The 22070-nt window shown below is 53.8% G+C and overlaps 3 protein-coding genes across 3 annotated transcripts; all 3 read right to left on the bottom strand.

The window, feature by feature from the left end:
• Positions 1-2360: 2360 nt before the first annotated feature.
• LOC147233680 (pinopsin-like) lies at positions 2361-6282 on the bottom strand. Its single transcript, XM_086148707.1, has 4 exons — positions 5868-6282; positions 4321-4646; positions 3623-3856; positions 2361-2649 (listed from the first exon to the last, which is right to left on the bottom strand). The coding sequence occupies exons 1-4, from the start codon at positions 6220-6222 to the stop codon at positions 2446-2448; spliced, it is 1119 nt and encodes a 372-aa protein (XP_086004833.1). The 5' UTR covers positions 6223-6282; the 3' UTR covers positions 2361-2445.
• A 6892-nt stretch (positions 6283-13174) lies between these two features.
• dph3 (diphthamide biosynthesis 3) lies at positions 13175-16240 on the bottom strand. Its single transcript, XM_086148697.1, has 3 exons — positions 16054-16240; positions 13709-13783; positions 13175-13437 (listed from the first exon to the last, which is right to left on the bottom strand). The coding sequence occupies exons 1-3, from the start codon at positions 16234-16236 to the stop codon at positions 13366-13368; spliced, it is 330 nt and encodes a 109-aa protein (XP_086004823.1). The 5' UTR covers positions 16237-16240; the 3' UTR covers positions 13175-13365.
• A 545-nt stretch (positions 16241-16785) lies between these two features.
• On the bottom strand, positions 16786-20832 carry cavin2b (caveolae associated protein 2b). The gene is made up of 7 exons (XM_086148695.1): positions 20604-20832; positions 20200-20473; positions 19271-19411; positions 19036-19137; positions 18638-18910; positions 18401-18553; positions 16786-18322 (listed from the first exon to the last, which is right to left on the bottom strand). The coding sequence occupies exons 2-7, from the start codon at positions 20452-20454 to the stop codon at positions 17885-17887; spliced, it is 1362 nt and encodes a 453-aa protein (XP_086004821.1). The 5' UTR covers positions 20455-20473; positions 20604-20832; the 3' UTR covers positions 16786-17884.
• Positions 20833-22070: the final 1238 nt, after the last annotated feature.

Genomic DNA, 22070 nt, shown 5'->3' with positions numbered 1-22070 from the left:
CAAGGCAGGTTTTGACTTAGATTTAAAATATCCTCCACCCACGAACCAAATGTTCATAGTATGGAAAAAAAAAAACATTGAAAACCTCTCAGGGTATAAACGAACTGCTGGGGAAAACCTTTAAAGTGTTTTTTTAGGGTGTTCTTTATCAACGTAACTAAATACTTAACTACAACTTAAATAAAAACTAATACTTGTGGGAAACAAACCTTTTGTCAGAACCGGGAAGTTTATCTTTTGGTTTTTCGACGATCGAGATCCTCCGAGGAGCCAAAAGCCAGATCTGGAAATCCTTAGTTTACGGCCTCCATTCGATTGTTTTTAATGTCGGTCACTAAAAAGCTTCAGGTCTGCTGAGGGAGAACCGAGGCTTCAGACACCCGGAGTCCTTCGACCGAAGCGCCAGAGCAAACGTGGCCGACATGACCGAGTTCTCGGGTTGCTTCTCTCGCTCGTCCCGGCGTCCAGCGACTCGTGGCCGTCAACAAATCCACTAAGAGCTTATGCTTTACAGCCGCTCGTGTTGGAGAAAGAGACAGAAAGATAAAAACACTCGCAAAAGATTTGTCAAATTAGTGGAGGGAATGCAAAAAACATCCATTTCTCAGTAAAAATTCAACCGTTCTTTGTCCGTCATGTCCAAAATCATGAGTAGAGAACTGACAAGAACATTTTCTGGACACGTTCCACAGTTATTCTCGTCACCCTTCCAGCACAGATGGCTGTTTCCACCTGCCGCTCAGCCATCTTCCTCCACAGCACCAGATCCACCGTTGCAGGTCCTGTGTGGCTGGCAAACATCTTTTGGGAGATCCCGTCAGAGGTTAGTGGCTCAGAGTCCAAAGAGTGATGGCTTGTGATCGCTACGCATATTCAGGATATCCAACCCGACGCCAGCTGGGCTGAATGGACGACAGAACGACGTCTGGAAGGTCAGCTGAAACTGAAAGCACCTGGTGGAGCTGCCGTCGGAGGTCGGCTTGGGCTTCGAGTCGGGCGCCGGGAAACGGGTATTTGGAGACGCCTTGGCTGGCATTTCAATGATTGATAAGGAGCAGGACGCGGTACATCTATCAATGATTCAATAAAGGAGTAAATAGGGCTCATGTGAAATTACTTTTATAAAAGATTCAATTGTTCTGTTAATTAGAGAGGCTAAAAAAATGGAAGAAACATCGTATGAAATTGAAGAACTCACCTATTTTCACTCGACCTTTTACCGATCTCAAAAATATGCATTCGGGCCACGAAATCTGTCGGTGCGTGAAGACTGATTCCAAAAGCTTTGATAAAACCGTGATAGCAAATCACGCGGGATCAACACAAGAACGTGTCGCCTTCGGTCGACTGAACGCCGACGCACACGTTTGAACAAAATCACAAAGTGTTTTGGCATCAAGTGTGTTTAATGTAGCACATAAATCAAACATCAGATGGCGATCATGAGGACGGACGGGACAGACTGTCACTAATGACGCATGTAAAATGTTGTCACAACCCGTGAAGATGAATTCAAAACTTAATTGGGAACAATGATGATTCTCCACATCACGGTCAACGACAGCCAGTTGCCGGTAAAACCCCGACCACTTTCCATTTGGTGGATCGGCATTAAGGTACATTGGAGGTACATTTGTGTCTTAATTCTGAGCACAGAAACTTCAAAAAAAACTATTCCACTCAGCCATCTAGTCTGTGAAAAAAATAGACATTTATTCTTACAACATCATCTTTAAGACTATCAGAGAATCATGTCACCGCATCAGCGGCTAGGCGCCGCACTATGGCTTCTTCAGGGAGGGACTTTCACGGCTTCCGGGACGTCGCCTGCATGATGCACGTCTGCTTCCATGGATAATCACCGCTTTACAATCCATCAGTGCATTTTCTTCAAGGGAACTTGTAAAAAGAGGACGGTTACTATAATAACCAATTCAAAAACTAAATCAAGTCAAACACTGCCGTATCATTCCCTTTATTTGCTCCTTTCTGTGTGAAACACACGGATCTCGTCACAGGAAGCGAAATAAAACCAACCTTTTTTCAAGCTTGAATTCCTAAATGAATAAACTAGCAAACACACTCACCATCAAAACTGGATCGAACTGCATGAAAATGTAACTCGTGTCACCTTTTCGTTGCGGGTTCACACATTTTGTTTTTTATGCCAAGGTGGGTACATGGGTAGCTAGGTGTGTAGTTGGCTTGGTAGGTAGGTAGTTGGGTAGGTAGGTAGGTAGGTAGTGTGGTCAGGTACTCTATTCATCCCCCGGGGAAATCGCCGTTCCTGTGGAATCCACGAGCGGCGTGATATTGAATGAAAAGTCAGGTCTGTTTCAAGGCTCCGGGCTGACGGAGCCTCCGAGCCTCAGATGGCGGCGCCATCATGGGGTGGATGTGGAGCCAGACGTGCACGCCTCCCTTCCAGCGGGAACTCACCCAACTTCAGGAGGAGACGTCGGGCAGCGACAGGGCGCCGCTGGTCGGCTCCTTGTCCCCGGCCGGGACGGTCATGCAGGGAGCGACGGGGCCGCCGGAGATCACGCGGCGGTTCAGCTGGACCACGGTGGTCCTGGACGGCGCCGAGGACAGGCCGCCATCCATCGGCGAGCGGCGGCAGCAGAGCAGAATCAGGAAGCAGCGGGAAAACTGAGGGCAGGGAGGGAAAATACCGGGTGACCGAAAAAGCGCACGCTTTTTTTCTTTGGAGAATACGGTCGTCTTTTATTGTGATGGCGCTTTGAAAACACAATGAAATTGTATCGCCGCCCTTCTGTGGGAAACAAAAACAATACAATCAATAACGAATAAAAGCCGTGCGGTCAGTGAGACGTGCAATACTCTGGAAAACACTCTGGGCTGAGGTGCCTCGCTCTCGTCGACAGCAGCCTTGATGAGGCGGAGATACAAATATACACCGTGTGGCACCGATACCGACCAACGGCTGCAGGGTCTGCCTGCTAGATGGAGCTTTGGTTTGGTGAGGACGGCAGCGCCGGCCCTCAGGGAGGCTTGCTGTCTGCTGAGGTAGCTGCTACTCATGAGGTAGCTTCTACTCATGAGGTAACTTCTACTCATGAGGTAACTTCTACTCATGAACCAAATGAGCCGACTTTGCATTTCAACGAATCATTCTTTGACAGAATGTCGAGGTCAACAGATGCTTCTCAAACTCAAAGCTCATGAGGTCATTATTCATTTCAGAATGGATGTTGGATTTTCATGAGCTCATTTGATTCCTGAGGATAAGATTTCGTCCTATTTGACCGACATTGATTTTCAATTTGCTAAGTGCCGATCCCGTTTCCCCCGACAAAACACTGATCAGAAGCGATGAAGGGATTGAATCGTTTCCATTCCTGACTGACGTTTTCATTGGATCTTTTAAACGAGTTTACCAGTTTTATGTTTCCTTTTGTCTTTATGTTTCATGAAGGTTCGTTTAAATAATTGTAAGAGTGTTGAAGTAGCTTCCAATTTAGCGTGTTTCTTTTGACGGTCCCGTTCAACTTTCTACCGCGGTATCTTTCATATTGATGAGTTTTACTTATTTAATGGTTGTATTTGCATATCTGTGTTGCAGGTGTTTATCAGTTGTGGAACTGATCTCTGCACGTCTCACCTGTCGGTTCATCAGGAAGTAGATGACGGGGTTGATGACGGTGCTGCTCTTGGCGAGGAGCGACGGCACCACGCTGGCGACGGGGCTGACGAGCCCCGGCCGGCCGAAGGTCGCCATCATGGCGACGACGCCGTAGGGCAGCCAGCAGAGCAGGTAGCAGGTGACCGTGGTCACCACCATGAACAGAATGTGGAAATCCCGGCGCCGCGCCGCGGTTTGCCGGATGCGACCCACCTGGGACGGAAAGGAGGCGCGGTTTGACGTCTCACACAGAACTCCCAATTCATCACTCAGTTCACTCCGTTTCTGATTCCATTTCTTTGAGCGTGAGTTGGAGAGGCGGCGAGACGGCGCAGAGTTCTCCGGCTCCGACGGGACCCGGAGGCCTTTCTTGGTTCCTCTCCGTCTGCATGGGTTTCACCCGCTTCTCCCGTTTCCCCCGACAATCCAAACCCATGCCGGAGGTTTACCGGAGACCCTGAATAGCCTTCGGCTGGACCGAGAGCGAGGCTTGTGGTCCTGGGGGACCCCGACCCCCGACCCCCGACCCCCGCTGACAGCGAGCGCTATCTGGGATGAACCGCCGAATTCTTCCGAGACATGTTGTTTAAGATTGAAACCTCGTATTTCTGGGACCAAAAGCAGAGCGTCGGCGGCCGTCGTTCTTTCTCACTGGCAGACGGCGGCGGGCGGCTCACCTGTCTGACGGCATGCAGGAGCCGCGCGTAGCAGTACACCATGGCCAGCACCGGGACGCCCAGGCAGAAGACGAACAGACACACCACGTAGGAGTGCGAGCGCGCCGTGCGTTCGGTCCAGGCCACCGAGCAGCTGGTCCCCGCGCCCTCCGGCCCGTAGCTGCTCCAGCCCATCAGGGGAGGTGTGGTCCAGAACAAGGAGTACACCCAGGCTCCCACGACCGCCAGCAGAGGCTTCCTGTAACCCGCCAACTTCTTGTTATACACGAGCAGTGTTCGATAGCGCTCATAGGACAGGAGTGCCAGAGACACCAGCGATACAATACCTGAGAACGGAGAGGGAAAGCTGTCACGGTAACATGTCGGATCTGCGCCACGAAACCTTGCCACCTTGACAAGAAGAGCTGCTACGCGGAAAACGTGCCCGTAGACATAGCGTCCTGATGAGGGAGCGAGCTAATTGATGCTAAATACCATCTTTCAAGGTTTTCAGAGTAAAGTGAACACCTGGGGAGGGCAAGCGCTTTAAAAACATAGGCGTTATTGCCTCATTTTTAAACACACCATTTCCGACGCTGTTAACGTCGATCCTTAGATCATTTTCAAACCTATCGTTTCATTTATCCGGCATTATTTTGCCTACTTCAGTCCTCGATACTCGCCGACGAGCCAAATTGACACAATCATTGCAAAAAAGCCACAGGTGGATCAGACGGTGCGGCGACACCAGCGTCCTTTCCGAGCGCCGGACGAGAGGCGCCGCGAGCAGCCGTCGGTCTGCGGCCGCGGACGAGCAAGAATTACAGCAGAAAGCGTTTACGCTCGTGCCGCCGACTGAAGGGGCATCATTACAGATGTGAGGGTTCCTCGCGCGTGAATACTTGCATGTGACGCCAGGATTAGGCGACGCCACGTTATGGGATGAGTTTGCCGTCCCCGAGGCGTCCCCCTTCCCCGCCTGCTCTCATTCCTGCTGCCATATCATCGGATGAGTCCCATTCTCTTCTTCCTATTCAGCCTGTTTGGCACCGTAACACTTTTTAGAGTTCTCGTTTTTTAGCGTGTTGTGCGTTCAGAGCCATTCGTTCACCCTGGCGATCGGCGCCTCGGTCCGGATCCTGCTTCTCAACGCGCTCTTCATGAAGGGTTGGGGTTACGCCCTGGGGTTACACCTTCACCTTCTTCAGGTGAACAAGGTGAAGGTGCTTCACCTGCGCTGCGATGGAACCGACTAATGGGTGCGGCGGCACACGGAGAGCCGTCCGCCTGCTCGGAGGCCGCGGATCCGCCTATGATGTCGATTTTTTTCTCGGCGGTTTCTCTCTGGCTGTGGCCGTCCCGGTTCCGAGTTCTGGTCTAGCCGAAGGAGAAACGTCCCGATCCGCTCCGGGACGGTTATGTCGCCGAAACGTCAAACTTTCCGATAACCGCCCTCGGCCTGGTCTAAGTCGAGGCCGCTCCTGGAGCGTCCACCTTCTAAGAAGCTCTTGGCTTGAATCGTTCGGTCCGGCCGAGCCCCGCCTCCGGGACCGGGTCCGCCGACTCACCGAAGCAGGAGTTGACGAAGCCGTACCACATGCAGCCGGTGCGTCCGAAGAGCCAGCGGCGCTGCAGGCTGGAGGCGAAGCTCAGCGTGGTCCCGCACACGCACACCAGCATGTCGCTGACGCTGATGTTGAGCAGCAGCAGGTTGACGGGCGTCCGCAGGGTCTTGAAGCGGCAGAAGAGGACCAGCACCAGCAGGTTGTTGATGCAGCCGAACACCATGATGGAGCCCAGGACCGCCGACACCACGCGGTGGCCGCCGCGCGAAAGCCGCTCCGGCGGCGCGTCGTCGGTCCACTCCCGCCGCCCGGAGCCCAGGCTCCCGCTCAGGTTGGACCCGGGGACGTCGAAGAACATGCTCGCTCGGCGCTCCCGTCCGCGCACGGAGTCCAACAGCCTCGACAAGACATGGACGCCTGACGCCTTCCTGACGGTCAGGACCACGCGGGGCCACGGGGAGAGCTTTAATACACACCCCGGTGGAGGGGGCGTCTCACACACACACAGAGAGAGAGAGAGAGAGAGAGAGAGAGAGAGAGAAACACACACACACACACACACACACACACACACACACATAGACCCCCCCCCCTCCATCGTGACATCCTGTCACACAGCGGGTTCTGATGCGCAGCAGCTGCTCACATTGCTTTGTTTAACTCAAGACCGTCGTGAAGAAAAGAACACGATACTATCTCTTGTGAATGAGAGTATATTTGTTATGTATTGAATTTCCAGCAGAGCGACGGTCTCATCTGAAATCTTGGATTCATTCCTATCAGTGACGTGCGGTCAGTCGGGGCATCATGGAAAGAAAGAAATGTCAAATGACAAAATAGATTGAATGAGATGAGATGAGAACAACTTTATTTATCCCGAAGGAAATTGTTGTGCCAGAGTTTCAAGTAAAAACATAACAGTAATAGATAATAGTAGGAAGGAGGAAGAATAAGAAATACAATGAAATATTAAGTGTCTTAACTGTTTTAAGGTCTTAACTACAAAGATTTGAAGATTCCCTTCGGCTGAAGGAAGAGGAATTAAAAAGTCTGATAGCCTCAGGTAGGAAAGACCTCCTGGTGTTCAGTGGAGCTCCTTGGTGGTATCAGTCTACGACTGAAAGAGCTCTGACGGGATGTCAGTGTCCATGCAGGAGGTGATGGACGTTGTCCATGATGCTGAGGAGCTTCTCTGACACCTGCACCACAGACTCCAGCTCTACTCCCAGGACAGATCCGGCTCTCCTGATGAGCTTGTCCAGTCTGTTGGTGTCAGCTGTCTTGATCCTGCTGCCCAGCACACAACAGCGTAGAAGATGACGCCGGACACCAGCGAGTGGTAAAACATCTGCAGCATGGTCCTGCAGACCTTGAAAGATCTGAGCCTCCTGAGGAAGAACAGACGGCTCTGACCCTTCTTGATGATGGCGTTGGTGTTAAAGGTCCAGTCCAGTTTATTGTCCAAGTGGACACCCAGGTGTTTGTAGGTGTCCACAATGTCCACTTCTGTACCCCTGATGGTGACCGGATTCAGGTGGGTCCTTTGTTTCCTGAAATCCACCCCCAGCTCCTTTGTCTTGGACACATTGAGCCGCAGGTGGTTCAGTCCACACCACTCCACAAACCTGTCCACCACGCTCCTGTACTCCTCCTCCTGGCCTCCGCTGATGCAGCCCACGATGGCAGAGTCATCTGAGAATTTCTGCAGGTGGCAGGACTGCGAGGAGAACCTGAAGTCTGAGGTGTGGAGCGTGAACAGGAAGGGAGACAGGACCGTCCCCTGTGGCGCCCCGTGCTGCTCACAATAGGGAGCCTTTTTACTCCTCAACTAAAGAATATTAGAATTTGCAATAGCAAGCTACTGTTAACAGTGAGCATGTCAAGTGCAGCCATCCAGTCATTTTTACCTCTTGCTTGGCTGTATTTCCAAAATGGAGGATTATATAGCTAAACTGAAAGAATTTTCTAAACTGGACTTTCAGTCGAAGCAGGAGATAATAAGTAAGGGAAGACCGACGCCGGCGCAAATGGATTTTCTTCAGACTAGGAGACGGAAGACTCAGTCTTTTCAAACAGAGTGGTTCACTCGCAAAGGCTGCTGTGTGGATGTCCAGTAAGAAAGAGCCTTTTCTGCTTTTCCTGCATTATTTTCTCAACTTCTGACAATCAAACATGAGCGGTCGGCCGCTCACATTCAAAGTCAAATCACAGTAAAAACACTGGGGATGTCCGGGATAGATGTGGCTTCGAATGAACAGCAAAGACTCAACAAGCTGAAACAGTCACACGAGAACAAATGGCACCACATGGTATTTGGTGTTTCTGCAATCAACGCGTCTCCTGCGCGGCGCTCGACGGCGAGGACGCTCGTCAGCTCACGTCGGGCTCCGATCTCATGGGCGTGTGACACGGTGTGAAGACACGCTGGGCCTTTGCTGTGCGGCAGATACTGCCTGCGGAGAAGGAACGTGCTCCCCTTTAATGAGCAGCCCCAAACTCTGCGCCGCGGCAGACCTCATTCTAGAGACGGCCGCCGCCAAACTCTGAGTGATTCTCACAATATTGGCCGCGGCGGTGCGAGGACGGACGGGAGCACGCTCCGGGCTTCTTCCTCTTCCACATCATCGTCAAGAGCGGGAGTTTATTGGCCAGCTGAGGCCTTGTCACGGCTATCATTATCAACATCATCGTCACCAAGTGTGAACACATCGTGACCGTCTGCCCGCGGCTCGGTCTTTCGCCGGACTTTCGGACGCTAAAGGGCGAGGAGGAAGAGTCATCGTGACCTCCTTGGGAACGGCTCGCGCTCTCCGCTGGCCTCCGGGGACAAATCGTAGCCGTGTTTGTCCGACATCTCGGCCCGATCAAATCCACATTCTCGGTTGGTAAACGCTCCCCGTCTTTATGACGCCGCGGCGTTCGTTGATGCGCTGAGAATGGTAGGAAAACACTTTTCCACAGAGTGTATTTCTTTGGGTCACATCAGGGAGAGATGATATGAAAGTCTGTCACAATCCATTAGTTGGAATCACTTGAAGATACTGAGCGGGGACTCGGGGCTACGACAGCCAGACAAAATATGAAGGTTTAAATCAAGCGAGCTATTAATTATATAGACATCAGCTGTTTGCCTGCAGGAAGTTGTGATTGGTGTGAAAACGGGCCTGCAGCCATGCAACATTGTCCTCTTTCCCCTTTATTTCTGGACTCTTCCTTATCGGTATTACCTCATCTTTATTTCAATAACAATCTGCTCATTGCTCGTCAAATTGTTTTGGATGATATTTTACGGGCTAGAAAATTGGAAATTAAAAAGATAATGATTAGAGACATTACGATGTCGTGACACGGCATCTCTGATAACCTGAAAATTCCTGAGCAACAGTTGAGTGTCTTTGTGACTCCTAAGTATGTGTTCACGCCATCCGCTGACCCTACAGGATCATACAGTATCATATTTCTCAAATATATACGGGATTGTTGGAAAGGAGACCCATTGCGATCCACAAGGGGGTTTAAATGACTCATTTCATTCATTTTAAACAGTGTCCGTGAAGCCGTCAAGGGTTGTTGTGATCTGAACTGAGTTTCTCTCATTCAAGGTGACCTCCTTTGTAAAGGACTGGAGTGACTGACAAAAATGTAAATGACGGCCAGGAGCTCCATTTGTGAAGCACAACAATTTCTTTCTTTTTGGGATAAACAAAGTTGTCCTTATTCTTATTCTTATTCTTATTCTTATTCTTATTCTTATTCTTATTCTTATTCTTAAATATAATGAGGACAGCTGAGTGCCACACAGGAGTGAAAGTAATTGTAAATATTTGCGGGTGTTAATACAAAAACCTTTATTTCTCTCTCTTTCTCCCACATTGTGTATTTTAAGAAGCAAATTCAAAACCCAAACAAATAAAAACATGTGATGACGTCACTGCGGGCCACCTGTGGTCCGACCACAAGTGTGCGCTCAATTTATTGTCCGTTACGTCCCGGCGGGGCGGCGCCGCCTCTCCGTGTGCGGGCCGCTCGCGTCAAACGTGCCGGTACATTAAACCGAGCGCAACGCGCATCGCGCTGCGGTCACCATGGCGACCCGACATGGTCCGGTAGTGGACGCGCATGCGCACTGACGTCCCGGCGGCCACGCCGCGGCCGTCCGCTGCCCCACGGAATCACACACGGCTGCGTGGGGCCTTCCTGCCACCGACACGAGCACGGGAGACACTTCGGAGGACTGAGCGGGCTTCGTGCGGCGGGGACCGGGGCTCCACCGGGGCTCCACCGGGGCTCCACCGGGACTCCACCGAGCACGGAGGTAAACGGAATTGAAACAGGCAGAGTAGTTTTGCGCTCTGCGTGGTGTTCGGGTTCTGTTCGGGTTCTGTTCGGGTTCTGTTCGGGTTCTGTCTGCGCCAGACGGCGCCGCGGCCGCAGCCCGGTGTGACTTGTGGCCGCAGACAGCGGGTGGCGGGTTGAGCTCTTTGGAACCGGAGGAGCATTTCATCACTTCAACGTGTGTGTGTGTGTGTGTGTGTGTGTGTGTGTGTGTGTGTGTGTGTGTGGTGGAGCTGGCACACAGTGATCAGTGTGAAGGGAGAATGTAGTCAGAATGCTCTTGGGGCTGCCAGACTTCTTCTTCTTCCAGCGTTCCTGAATGGAGGCCCTTGGGCAGAACGGTCGTCTCCTTGGTCCTGCACGTCCGTTGCAAAGCCCTCCTTCCCGTGAGGAGCGGCGAGGCCGCGGATCTCGCAGAAGTGGATCGTCCGCTCCCGAGGCGGGTCGAACCTCCGGGCCGGCGCGGGAGGTACGTCTGGGAGGTACGTCTCAGTTTGGCCTCTGCGACCGAACGGCTCGCGTCGCTCCGCTTTGGGTCCCGAGAGACGATGGATCTGAGAAACCTGCAGGTCTCCGCAGCGGCCGTGCTCCCCTTCGGCCCGGCGCTCGGGGGCCGCGTAGGGGGGCCCGACATCCCCGACGTCCACGGTCTCCTCCGTTCCGAACGAGGTCCACCTCCAGATTGTCCCGCCTGCAGACGCTCAGCCTCCCGTCTCCCACGGCGAGTCGAAGTTTGGTTCCTTCTCTCAGTCCCGCTCCTCAGACATTCACCCAGAAGAACCCAGAAGACGCTTTGGACGGAGACGTTTTGGATGAAGCTCGACAAGCTTCGTGCCTCTTGTTTTTTTTGCCGCGGGTGAAGTGGACGCCGGTCGTTCTTCCGGAGCGTCGCTCGGTCCAGAGCGTGGAGTCGGTCCGATGAAAAGGAAGGCCTCCCACAGCTGCCCTCTGACCCCGGCACCGTTCCAGATCTTCGTCCCTGAACATGGACCTCTGTGATTGGCCGGTCGGCCGGCTGGCGTGATTGCTCACCGTCCTTACGGCGCCGCTACCAGCTGTCGTCAAGGAGCTTTCTGGAATATTCCTGTTCACGACCCGCCTGTGCGATCGAATCATCTCAGTTCACGGCGCCGCCTTTCTTTGTCGTGATCTCCGTGTCGGTGATTGCGCGCCGACTCATGAGGCGCCGCTCGGCCGTCCCTCCATCAGGGCTTCATGACCGGTCGGCGTCCACATCCCAACCACCGACCAGTGGTTCTTTTACGTATTCAAGTATAATTATCAACATTTTCTGCTCGTGGCAGCTGGACTTGCTCTTTCCTCGGAGGCGTTCAGCTCTCATCTGAGAGGCTTCTTCAGCCCGGTGGACTGCGGGGAGTTTTCCACCAATAAACTTCATCCCGTGACCTCGCCGTCCGGCCAGAATCCTTGACCCGCTGCTTCCGGCGCCGTCGGCCATGTTGTCCGCCCCTCGTCCCCGCAGCCTTAGAACCGTCGGGCATTTTCCCCTGGCTTGGCTGCCGGCAGGAGAGTCTGCCTGGCTTGGCTGTGGGCGGCAGGTCTTTGGGCGTCTTTCACAAACCCGACGGCGCTCGGCGACGGTCTCGCTTTGCTCCTTGCTGCTTCTTCCAATGAAGGCAGTGAAGCCGTCGGGGATGAACGCGAGCGGTCGGCTGGCTGCGGCCCCAACGTTGGCTTCCAAAGACGACCGTCGGACCTCCTGCGCCGCCAGGTAGCTGGTGGTCGTGCCCTGGATGTCATGTGGTCCAGAGCCAGTCTGGACTTTGCATCAAGTCCCGGTGAACTTGAGTCCCGGGACTTGATGCAAAGTCCAGCCAGACAACCTTTCACGAGCTGCCTTTCTTCTCCTTTTCTTCTCGGACGAGTTGGCCGAGAAGCTCTGGACGCTCCGAGCAGGTCATGGAAAAACTTTAACGACAAGAGAAGCAAAGCAGAACGTCAGAGCCGGCCTGAATCCGGCCTGAATCTGGCCTGAATCCGGCCGGAATCCGCGCAGCTGAGAGACCTCGAAGAACAAAACCGGTTCTTTGCCAAGGCAGAATTCCATAGAGAAGTTGACGGTGTCCTGGTCCAGGGCTTCCACCTTGTGGACAACATGGGCCCCGAATCTTCAGACTTCATCTGGGAGAAGACGACCTCTGTGTGTCCAAGACTGCAGGGTGGATGTTTCTAATCCGAACCCGACACAGCAGGTCTCCTCCGATGGGTAACACCATAACAGTACGCAGCCGTTGGACCGGGAGAGAATCGCAGCGCTTTTGACCCATTTGGTTTTTCTGCTTGTCGTCCACCATCTCGTTCTTGCTGATCCGTGGGATTCCCTGCTGTCTGCCCTGCTGTCTGCCCTGCTGTCTGCCCTGCTGTCTGCCCTGCTGTCTGCCCTGCTGTCTGCCCTGCTGTCTGCCCTGCTGTCTGCCCTGCTGTCTGCCCTGCTGTCTGCCCTGCTGTCTGCCCTGCTGTCTGCCCTGCACTCCACCGGGTTCTGGTCTCTGGCTCCGGGCGGCTCGCCGGTGTTTCCTGGGTGTTTGTTAGCGGACCTTCTGCTGGCGTGTCTGCACTGAGCCGGCTTCTTGTCTCTGTGACGACCCAACGGGGGGCGTTTTTCGAAGCGCGGTTCCATTTTCTCCACCGTGGATTTCACTCCCTTTGAATAAATCTTTCAATTCCAATAAAGTCTGATTCTGCTTTTTTGGCTAAACAGACAAATTTAGCATCAACTGAGACGACTGGACTCTGAAACAAACTGCATCATCCAAGTGTGACTCCAGTTAGACTCCATAAAAGTGCACTGAATGCATGTTGACAGATTCTGACACACACACACACACACACACACACACACACACACACACACACACACACACACACACACACACACACACACACACACACACTGAAGGTAGTTATTAGGTCTCCCGGCTTTCTCAAAGGAAAGAATCTGGCAACACAATCAGTGAAGTTAATATATCTTTACTTGAATCATATCTACATATGTAAAAACGTTTGAGTTGTGTGAAACTTTAAAAGTGTCTTGGAGGCCTCCTGAGGCTCGACGTGTCCTTCAGTGTGAACCTGGTGGGTCGACCCTTCATGTCCAACGGCGCGTCAGGCAACCAACGCCCTGCCGAGGAGGTCGGAGGCGTCGTCACGTCTGGATCTGGACTTTGGTCTCCGACGAAGACGGCGCTTCGATGATTTCTCCTTCCATGAAGGCGTCCTGAAAGACGGGAAACCTGAGTCGCGTTCAGAGCGTCGCCCCCCCGCCGGCCCGTTAGCTTCATCCAACAGAAGTTCTAGGCTGGAGACGCTTCGCGGGCTGAGCTGGTTCAGAAGACGACCCGGGGAACTTTGCAGAACGCTCAAGGAGAACATCGGGAAAAGGACGAGGACCCGGGTTTACGGTTCATGGGTGACGCCGCCGCAGTGAGACGGCTTCTGGAAAAGGAACATCAAATGTGACTTTACGTCACGGCTTTGGGTCGACTCACCTTGTCATAGACGACCTTCACGATCAGAGAGCAGCTCGGACACGTCGCCACCTCCTCGCCGCTCTCCAGCTCCTCCTGCCACACGTCACAAACATCTCAACGTTAACTTGCAAAACAAGCCAGAGGCACAAAGGGGAAAGTGACAGCTTGGCGTTCTGTCACACACACACACACACACACACACACACACAATGAATGATGAGTGACTGCCTGCTCCCATGGTGCACATCTCCAGGATGTGTGCATGTTGTTGGTCTTTGGTTTGGCCCTTGTATTGATTGAGTTCATCTTCTTGGGTTTGACGATCCTATCGATGACCTTGGTTCCCTCGTCGGACCTTTGTTTCGATGTGCGGAACCTTCTGCGATTTAAGATACCGGCGAATCCCGATGGCCGGGAAAGCGATCACGGCGATGGAATACTGAGCGCCAACTTAGGCTTTTATGGTCATTTTGGATCTCGCTTGATCAGCGAGGACGCCGACAAACACGTCGAAGAATACGACAAACGAAGCATCGCTAGATATTTGTCGGACCAAAGGATCGGCAGCGTCTGCAGAGCTGCTGAGGAGACGCGATGTTTCTCCTTTTTAATCGCCGAGGAACTTCAGCCGGGACTGGTGATGTTGAGCAGAGCTTCTGCCTTCCAGCGCGTGAAGGACACCCGGGTCAATAGCGCTCGGTTTGTACGACGCCTACCGACCGACGTCACGGACACATTTGTGGACAGCGGCTCCTACCGAGGAGCTCCTACCGAAGATCGACAGAATCATCCCCGCGATGCGAGCCCACGCCGACCGGGACCAAACACCGGGCCGGCTGGACCAGAGGACAGAGGAACCCCGTCGACGGCGGGAGCTTCGATGGCTCCAGGGAGGGTTGGACCGGGACGCTCAATGCCTCATTGCAAAGGCGGTACTGGATGATCGCAGGACGTTCAAAAGAACAGACGTCCGTCCCGTCAGGTGATTGACGCTCAGGCCAGCCGGTCAGATGACCTCTGACCTCCTGACACTGAGGTCACCTGAGGTCACCGCACGTGCGACGGCGCCACGTGCAGCAATAAATGACCTCCAACTTTTAGCCCTCGGTGTTTGCTTGTAATAAAGGGTTGGACATGAGAGGGAGAGCTGGGCCGAGGAAGAAGACACTAACTCACAGGGAACATGAGGACTTTCTTTTCACGTTGACTTTTTCAAGGTGCGTTGGCCTCCTCCGTCGGTCGACCTTCTCAATACCAAAGGAGGGAACGTGGAGCGGCATTTTCGGACCGTTAGCGGAAAATACGACATGGATGTCCTGACGAAGAGAGCCGAGGAAGAGAAAAGTGAAGGAACTCACAGCCCAGTTCTCCGGACAGCAGTCACTTTTATCACAACACACTTGGCGGCCAGTGTGTGTGTTTGGCGGCTCGTGTGTGTGTGTGTGTGTGCTGCAGGCCGGCCGTCAGCAGCCGCTGTCTGCACCATCTTCCACCCCCTACCTGTGGCCGTGGGCACGACAAAGAATGTGCTGGCCAATATTGGCTCAGCAGGTAAGCAACCTACATTGTGCGTCTCAAGAATGCTTTGCGTTTCTGTTGCGGGCAGATCATGTTGACTTGGTCCGGATCCCGACGGCACCAAGAGAGACGCCATTTCCATCGGCCGAAACCTGCTCGCTCCTCCTGCTCCACCATCTCCACCTCCACCAGCAACCAGCTCCAACATCCATCTCCAACATCCAGCTCCAGCTCCTGCCTCCTCACAGCCCGGTAGGACACTGGGCTGCACACCGAAGCAGCTCCTCCAGCGTGTCCCTGGACTGCCTCCCCCCACGGAGCTCTGCCTCCTCCCACGGAGCTCTGCCTCCTCCCACGGAGCTCTGCCTCCCCCACGGAGCTCTGCCTCCCCCCACGGAGCTCTGCCTCCCCCACGGAGCTCTGCCTCCCCACGGAGCTCTGCCTCCCCCCACGGAGCTCTGCCTCCCCCACGGAGCTCTGCCTCCCCCCACGGAGCTCTGCCTCCCCACGGAGCTCTGCCTCCTCCCACGGAGCTCTGCCTCCCCCCACGGAGCTCTGCCTCCTCCCACGGAGCTCTGCCTCCCCCCACGGAGCTCTGCCTCCTCCCACGGAGCTCTGCCTCCCCCACGGAGCTCCTCGCCACACTCCGTAGTCATGGACTTCTTCCCAATAGTTGCGTGTATGTTCGGTGTCTTCTGTTTTGTGAAGCGTCTTTGAGTGCCATGACAAGCGCTATACAAATCCTATGTATTATTATTATGATTATTATTGGTCATTTTGTAAGTTAAAAAGTGTGAGCACCCGTGGGAGCAGCCCCGTGGCTGCGGCCGCGCCCCGTCACGCACCTTGGTGATGGCGAACCTGTCCCCGCACGGACACGGGAAGTAATAGGTCTCCGTGTCCTCGTCGTACTCGAAGTCTTCGATCTCCACTTCGTCGTGAAACACCGCCATCCTCCCGCAGCCCGCGGCCGCTTCACGCAGGAACCGACGCGGGGCGGCGCGCCTCGATGGCGTCACTTCCGCCATCCGCGGGAAGCCCGCTCAACGCGTGAACCGACCGGCGCGGATCACGCAGAGCAGCGGAAAATGAATGTAGAGAAGAAACAAGTTGTGATACGAGCAGCCGAAAGACTGGAGGCGGAGTCCACGCGGCGGGACAGTCAGAGGAATACAGGTGATAGGGGCTGAAATCAAAAGAAATAGTTGTAGTTATAATCCCGGTTACTAAAATAATAATAATAATCATAGTAATAATAATGATAACAATAATAATCATCATCACAGTAATGATCATAAAAATAATAATAATTACTGTAACGATCATGACGTGTACAGTATGTGACCGTTCCCGGCAGCAGGGCGCCCCCTAGCGGCCACTGTCGGTACTGTCAGCAGAGCGGCCGTGCAATGACTCCTCTGGAAAATGTTGAAGGAAAAGTTTGAAGTCGCTCTCAGACGTCCATGAATAGGTGAAAGAATCGACCCCGTCCCTTGACAAACGCCATTTACACCCGAGTTCTCAAATGTGCCCCGCACCTTCACACGTGACCCCTTAAAGATGGCGAGTGACAGGAAGATGGTCACAGCAGACTTTATTGGTCGCATGCGAGCTTCATTTCAGTCTCACCGGATCGGCGTTTGACAAGAATTCAGCTCGGCAGAAAATGCTCTTTGGTGGCGCAAATATTGACAATAAAAAAGGAAGGAAACAAACACAGCTTCATAGCGCTCACCGGGTCTTCCGGCTTGCTTTTATCACAGCAACATGTTTCCAAATGGTTTTAATACTTATGTGTCTTAAAGCGGCTATATTAGCGTTGTGTGTTCTTAGCATTGAGTGAAGCTTGATACAATAATAGTGTCGCACACACACACACACACACACACAAACCAATTCACACTATTTCTGTGAAAAGGATCACGACTGGTCGACGGGACGGCAGGCAGATGGAGACACAAACTGATGGAACTTGTGAAATGGACAGGAGAGCGTCAGAAGATGAAGGGCCAGTCGCTGGAACCTGAGAGGGAATGTGTGCTCGGCCCTCCAGGAGCTCAAGGGAACTCCAGGGGAAATGTGAGAGGAACCTTCCAGGAGGAACGTGAGGGGAACCAAGTTGGAACTTTGAGGAACCTGAGAAGAACGATTGGAAAAATGTTGTAAAGCGGTTTCATTTGAGGGGGAAAGTGAAGGAAGAGTGACGGGCCTCGGCTGACATGTATTTGTATTGATGCGGCGGCATTCGTCACACCGTGAGAGACACCTGGACATCAGCGGAGCGCGTTTAGAACTTTGCTGGATTTTAGCGCCCACCTATAGTCGTGCTTCTAGAAAAAAACAAACCTCGCTCAATGTTGTTGGGACACGAGTGGAACATTCTGGGTGGGTTCAGGAGCAAACCCGGTGACCTGCTCAGGGGATCATTTTACATCCCGCCAACTCCTAAAGAATCATCCGTCGTGCTTGTTGTCAACAGTAAACAACTTCAAAACAAGGCCGACCGAAGGATTGAAGGAAATCTTTGTGGTCCTTCAAAGTAAGCTGAAGCAAAAATGTGACGCAGGTATTGGTCGGGTAACAGTGGAGGATTAGGATGGTGAACGTGCGTGTGTTTATCAGTGGAAATAATACTGGGAGATGAGTGGATCTGCTCGATGGTCACCCGTCTGGATGTTAAGACTGGTTTTCCTTCTCTTCCTGGGGCAGAGTGGCGGACAGGGCGTATTCTGCCGCCAGGCCTTCAGAGGCCAGCGACATGTTGAACTCTGCACCCGAGGCTCCGTCAAACTCCTCCTCCTCCTCCTCCTCCTCCTGCGCCTCCTCCAGCCCCCTCCTCTGCGCCTCGCCCAGCTCCTGCCCCGGCTCCTGCCCCGGCTCCTGCCCCGGCTCCTGCCCCGGCTCCTGCCCCGGCTCCCCTTCCACCTCCTCGGCCGGTGCTTTCCCGGGCAACTCCTCGTGCTCGGCCGGGGCGAGCTGGGAGTGGATCTCGGTGAAGGAGGCGGCCTGCTCCGCACCCTCCAGCGGAGAGAGTTGTATTTCTGCCTCGGCGCCGACGGAGTCGCCGGTCTGGACCGGGGCCTCCTGGGGCTGAGAGTCAGAACTGCTGCGGGGCTGGAAAGGAGAAGGGGTCGGAGGTCACCGAGAGCGCGGAGATGTCAGGAGTCACGCGGAGATGAAGATATGTCGTACCTTCCTGATGCCGAAAGTCAAAGGGGAAACTTTTAGGCTGGAGGTTTTCTGTTTAATCTTCTCGCGTTGCTCGGCGGAGACGATTTTGGTTCCGATTTTTGTCATCTTTTTCTCGATGTTTTGCCGGGAGAACGCCTTCTTTATGCTGTCCACCTGCAAGAGGAAAGACAAGTTCACGCGGAGACGCGTCCGCCGTCGGTCGGTGGGTTCGGACTGCCGGTCCGTCCGTCTCTCTACCTTCTTCAGACTGGACCGCTTCAGCTTCTCCGCTTTGGACTTTTCCATGGACTCCAGATCCAGAGGCCAGACCTCCTCCTCCTCCTCCTCCTGCTCCGCCTCCAGCCCCACTTCCTCATCGGAGGACAGGTCGATTGGCTGAAGGCCGTCCTCCTGGGATCTATTACTGTCGGCGGCCCCCGGCGCAGATTCTTCAGCTTCTTCCTTGATCTCGTTGAAAGGGTACGGAGGAAGATCCTTCACAAAGACGCTAGAGGGGATTTCGTTCTCCTCCTGCGGGGAGGAAAGGGAGAACCCTCAGGAAGGGGAAGAACCCAGCCAGAGCTTCCGGGGACGAGATGAGGCCGGAGAACGGGACGGGTCGGGCGATGAAGCCGCTCGGATCGGCTCACGCACACCTGGAAGATGAGGACTTTGAAGTTGTTTCTGTTGATCAGGTAGGCGTGGTTGGCCTCCAGCTTCTTCACCTGGACGCCCTGACGCTCCATCTTGTCCCTCACCTGAAACACAAGCGGCACAACTGTAACCCCGACCCCGGCGGCCACGGCGAAGGGAGCGAGAGCGAACCCCCCCGAGAGGCGAGGATCCTCCCGGCCGTGGAGGATCTGTCCGAGGAGGGAAAGCCGGCGTTACCTCCTTCATGGTGACGGACAGCCTGCGGCTCTTGTCCAGCAGTTTGCTGACAGTGTTGGAGGTGTGACTGTGACTCTTTGACAGTTTGGTCATGTCTGCCTGGATCCCTCGGACCACACCCTCCATCTCCACCTGGTGTCCCTGCAAAGCCACGCAAGAAGCGGAGCGACGCTCGCGTGAATGGAACTCAGCAAAACTGCGGCCGGACGGACGGACGGACGTCCTTCCGGTCACCCGACTTCTTCCTGGCGGTTGGATTTCAACGTTTTCCTTCATCGCCAGAAGGATCGGGAAGTCTGGCGGCAGAGGGAACCCGTGGTTTGATCTTGAGACAAAAGCTATTGTTCGGAGGCTTCGAGCGAGTTTGATTTGTGGCCGACGGAGCGATTTTAACTGACGTGACTTCATATGGCAAACATCTGTGGAATGTAACCCGGTGAGCGGCCGCCCGAGACCGCGGCCTTTACGGCGAGGAGAAAACACAATTCCGTATCCACTAATAAACACGTCACCCTGTTGGGCGGGGTGGGACGTGACGTTCACTGTGCTGGGCATGAAGGGGAAAGGATGTTTCTTGGACCCCTTGAGGACAAAACAACCGTACAAAGTTAGCCTCTATTCCCAGATCAAACTTGTTCTCTCAGGACACTCTGTCACGTTGCAGAGACTTCAGTTAGTTGTGGAAATGGAAAACTGCCTCTCGGGAACGCGTCCGTCTGGTACGTTTATAACGTTATAAATCCACGGGTTTCATGGGACGGTTTGGTTCCGACACTTTTTTTAGTGAACTTGGAAACGCTGGGAAAAACCCCGGCGTTCAACACGGTCAACTTTTTGTGGGAGCGGAGTGCACGTTAAACAGTTTCACAGCAGGAGCCCATTTTATCAAGCGTGCCGCCCAGGTCCGGACGGCCCCACCCTTCTCTTACCTCCATCTTGTGCTGGTTCTCCTGCACGGCGTCCAGCATGTTGACCAGCTTGTCTAACAGAGTCAGAACCGTGATGGCATTGACGGGGCCTTGGCCCGCAGTCTCTGGGTCATATCTGGCCACGGCCGGACTCTGCTCATTCTGCTCATTCTGCTCGTCCTGGTCCTGGAGCTGGTTCTGGATCTGCTCCTGCAGGTCCTGAATCTGGGCTGGGACCACCAGGTCCTGGCTCTGGTGGCTTTCAGTGGTCACCATGATCCTGAGCGTCTGAACACTGCCGAACAACAAGTGGTTGCCAAGTCTGAAAAACACTGGGAACTGTGTGTGTGTGTGTGTGTGTGTTTGTGTGTGTGTGTGTGCTCGAGCTGTGATTGGCTAGCCGTCAGAGAAACTTTCCACCTCACCTCCCAGCGGTGAAAACATCCACACCCTTAACTCCTTCAGTCCACCAGCTGCCTCAGGAAGGAACACCAAGGGCTGAGCCGTCTCTGTAAAACGCTCTGCAACTGCGACTGAAAATAGATCACGTTCTCAAGGATGTTAAGATGATTCACCTCAGATTATTACACACATGTTAAAAGGTAACACGTCCAAAAAAACTGAATTCAAGACATAGAAAGCGGTGTCCTCCCCGCCCATGGAAAGAACGCAGTCCAGTGGCCAAAACACAAGCCTTTCCTGGACGGGAAGGGGTTAAACTCCTTTCTGCAGCTCAGTGCCGCCCCAGAGACGTTCTCATGGCAACCGTGTGTGTGTGTGTGTGTGTGTGTGTGTGTGTGTGTGTGTGTGTGTGTGTGTGTGAGAAAGAGAGAGAGAGAGAGAGAGAGAGAGAGAGAGAGAGAGAGAGAGAGAGAGCTTGGGGGGGCAGCAACATGTCATAGAAGTGAAATCATATGGAAAGAAGGAAGGAAGGAGGGAAGTCAGCCGTCCCTGGCCCCTGGTCCCCTGGCCCCTGGCCCCTGGCCCCTGGTCCCTGGCCCCTGGTCCCTGGCCCCTGGCCCCTGGTCCCCAGTCCCCTGGTCCCTGGTCCCTGGTCCCCTGGTCCCTGGTCCCTGGTCCCTGGTCCCTGGTCCCTGGTCCCTGGTCCCCGGTACCCTGGTCCCTGGTCCCCTGGCCCCTGGTCCCTGGTCCCTGGTCCCCTGGCCCCTGGCCCCTGGCCCCTGGCCCCTGGTCCCTCGTCCCTGGTCCCTGGCCCCTGGTCCCTGGTCCCTGGTCCCCTGGCCCCTGGCCCACCACCGGGCTCATCAAGAGGTTGTCACCAAGTTTGGCTCAAACTTGGTGGGAATGAAGGAGGGAATGTTCACCTCTGTGGAGCCTGAGGTCTTAAATCTGCTCCACTGTTTCGACCGAAGAAAACGACACATGAAATCAACAAACAACCTCAGTTTGTCAAATGAAGTTAACACACCGAATGCAGAGAATATTGTATGTTGTGGCTGGAACTGGCCAGCAGAACCCCAGGATCCTTTGCGAATGAAGATGAAGATGATGATGATGATGATGATGATGATGATGGCTGTCGGGAGCTTCTCTTGGATTTATGTTAAAGAACTCCATGGTTGAATGATTGTAAAATATCGGATGTGTGACACTAACCGGCGCCGTCCGGGACCATAACGGGGGAGGGAGGGAGGGAGGCTGCACCCTCAGGTGGACTGTTCACACTGAGAGTCACCCCAGGTTCACACTGAGAGTCACCCCAGGTTCACGCAGAGAGTCACCCCAGGTTCATGCAGAGAGTCACCCCAGGTTCACGCTGTTCACTGTCCGTTTAATTAGAGCCATCTTCTAAAGAGCAGCTTATCTTTACTCCCATTGTTACTTTGCTCGCCAATAAAAGCAATATGAACGGATCTTTTCTGCAGCGCGGT

This window comes from Fistularia commersonii, chromosome 6 (genome assembly GCF_037954325.1).
Source record: "Fistularia commersonii isolate RoL2024-O1a breed Wild chromosome 6, RoL_Fcom_v1.0, whole genome shotgun sequence".
NCBI lineage: Eukaryota > Metazoa > Chordata > Actinopteri > Syngnathiformes > Fistulariidae > Fistularia > Fistularia commersonii.
This window is presented reverse-complemented; position numbering and strand designations above follow the sequence as displayed.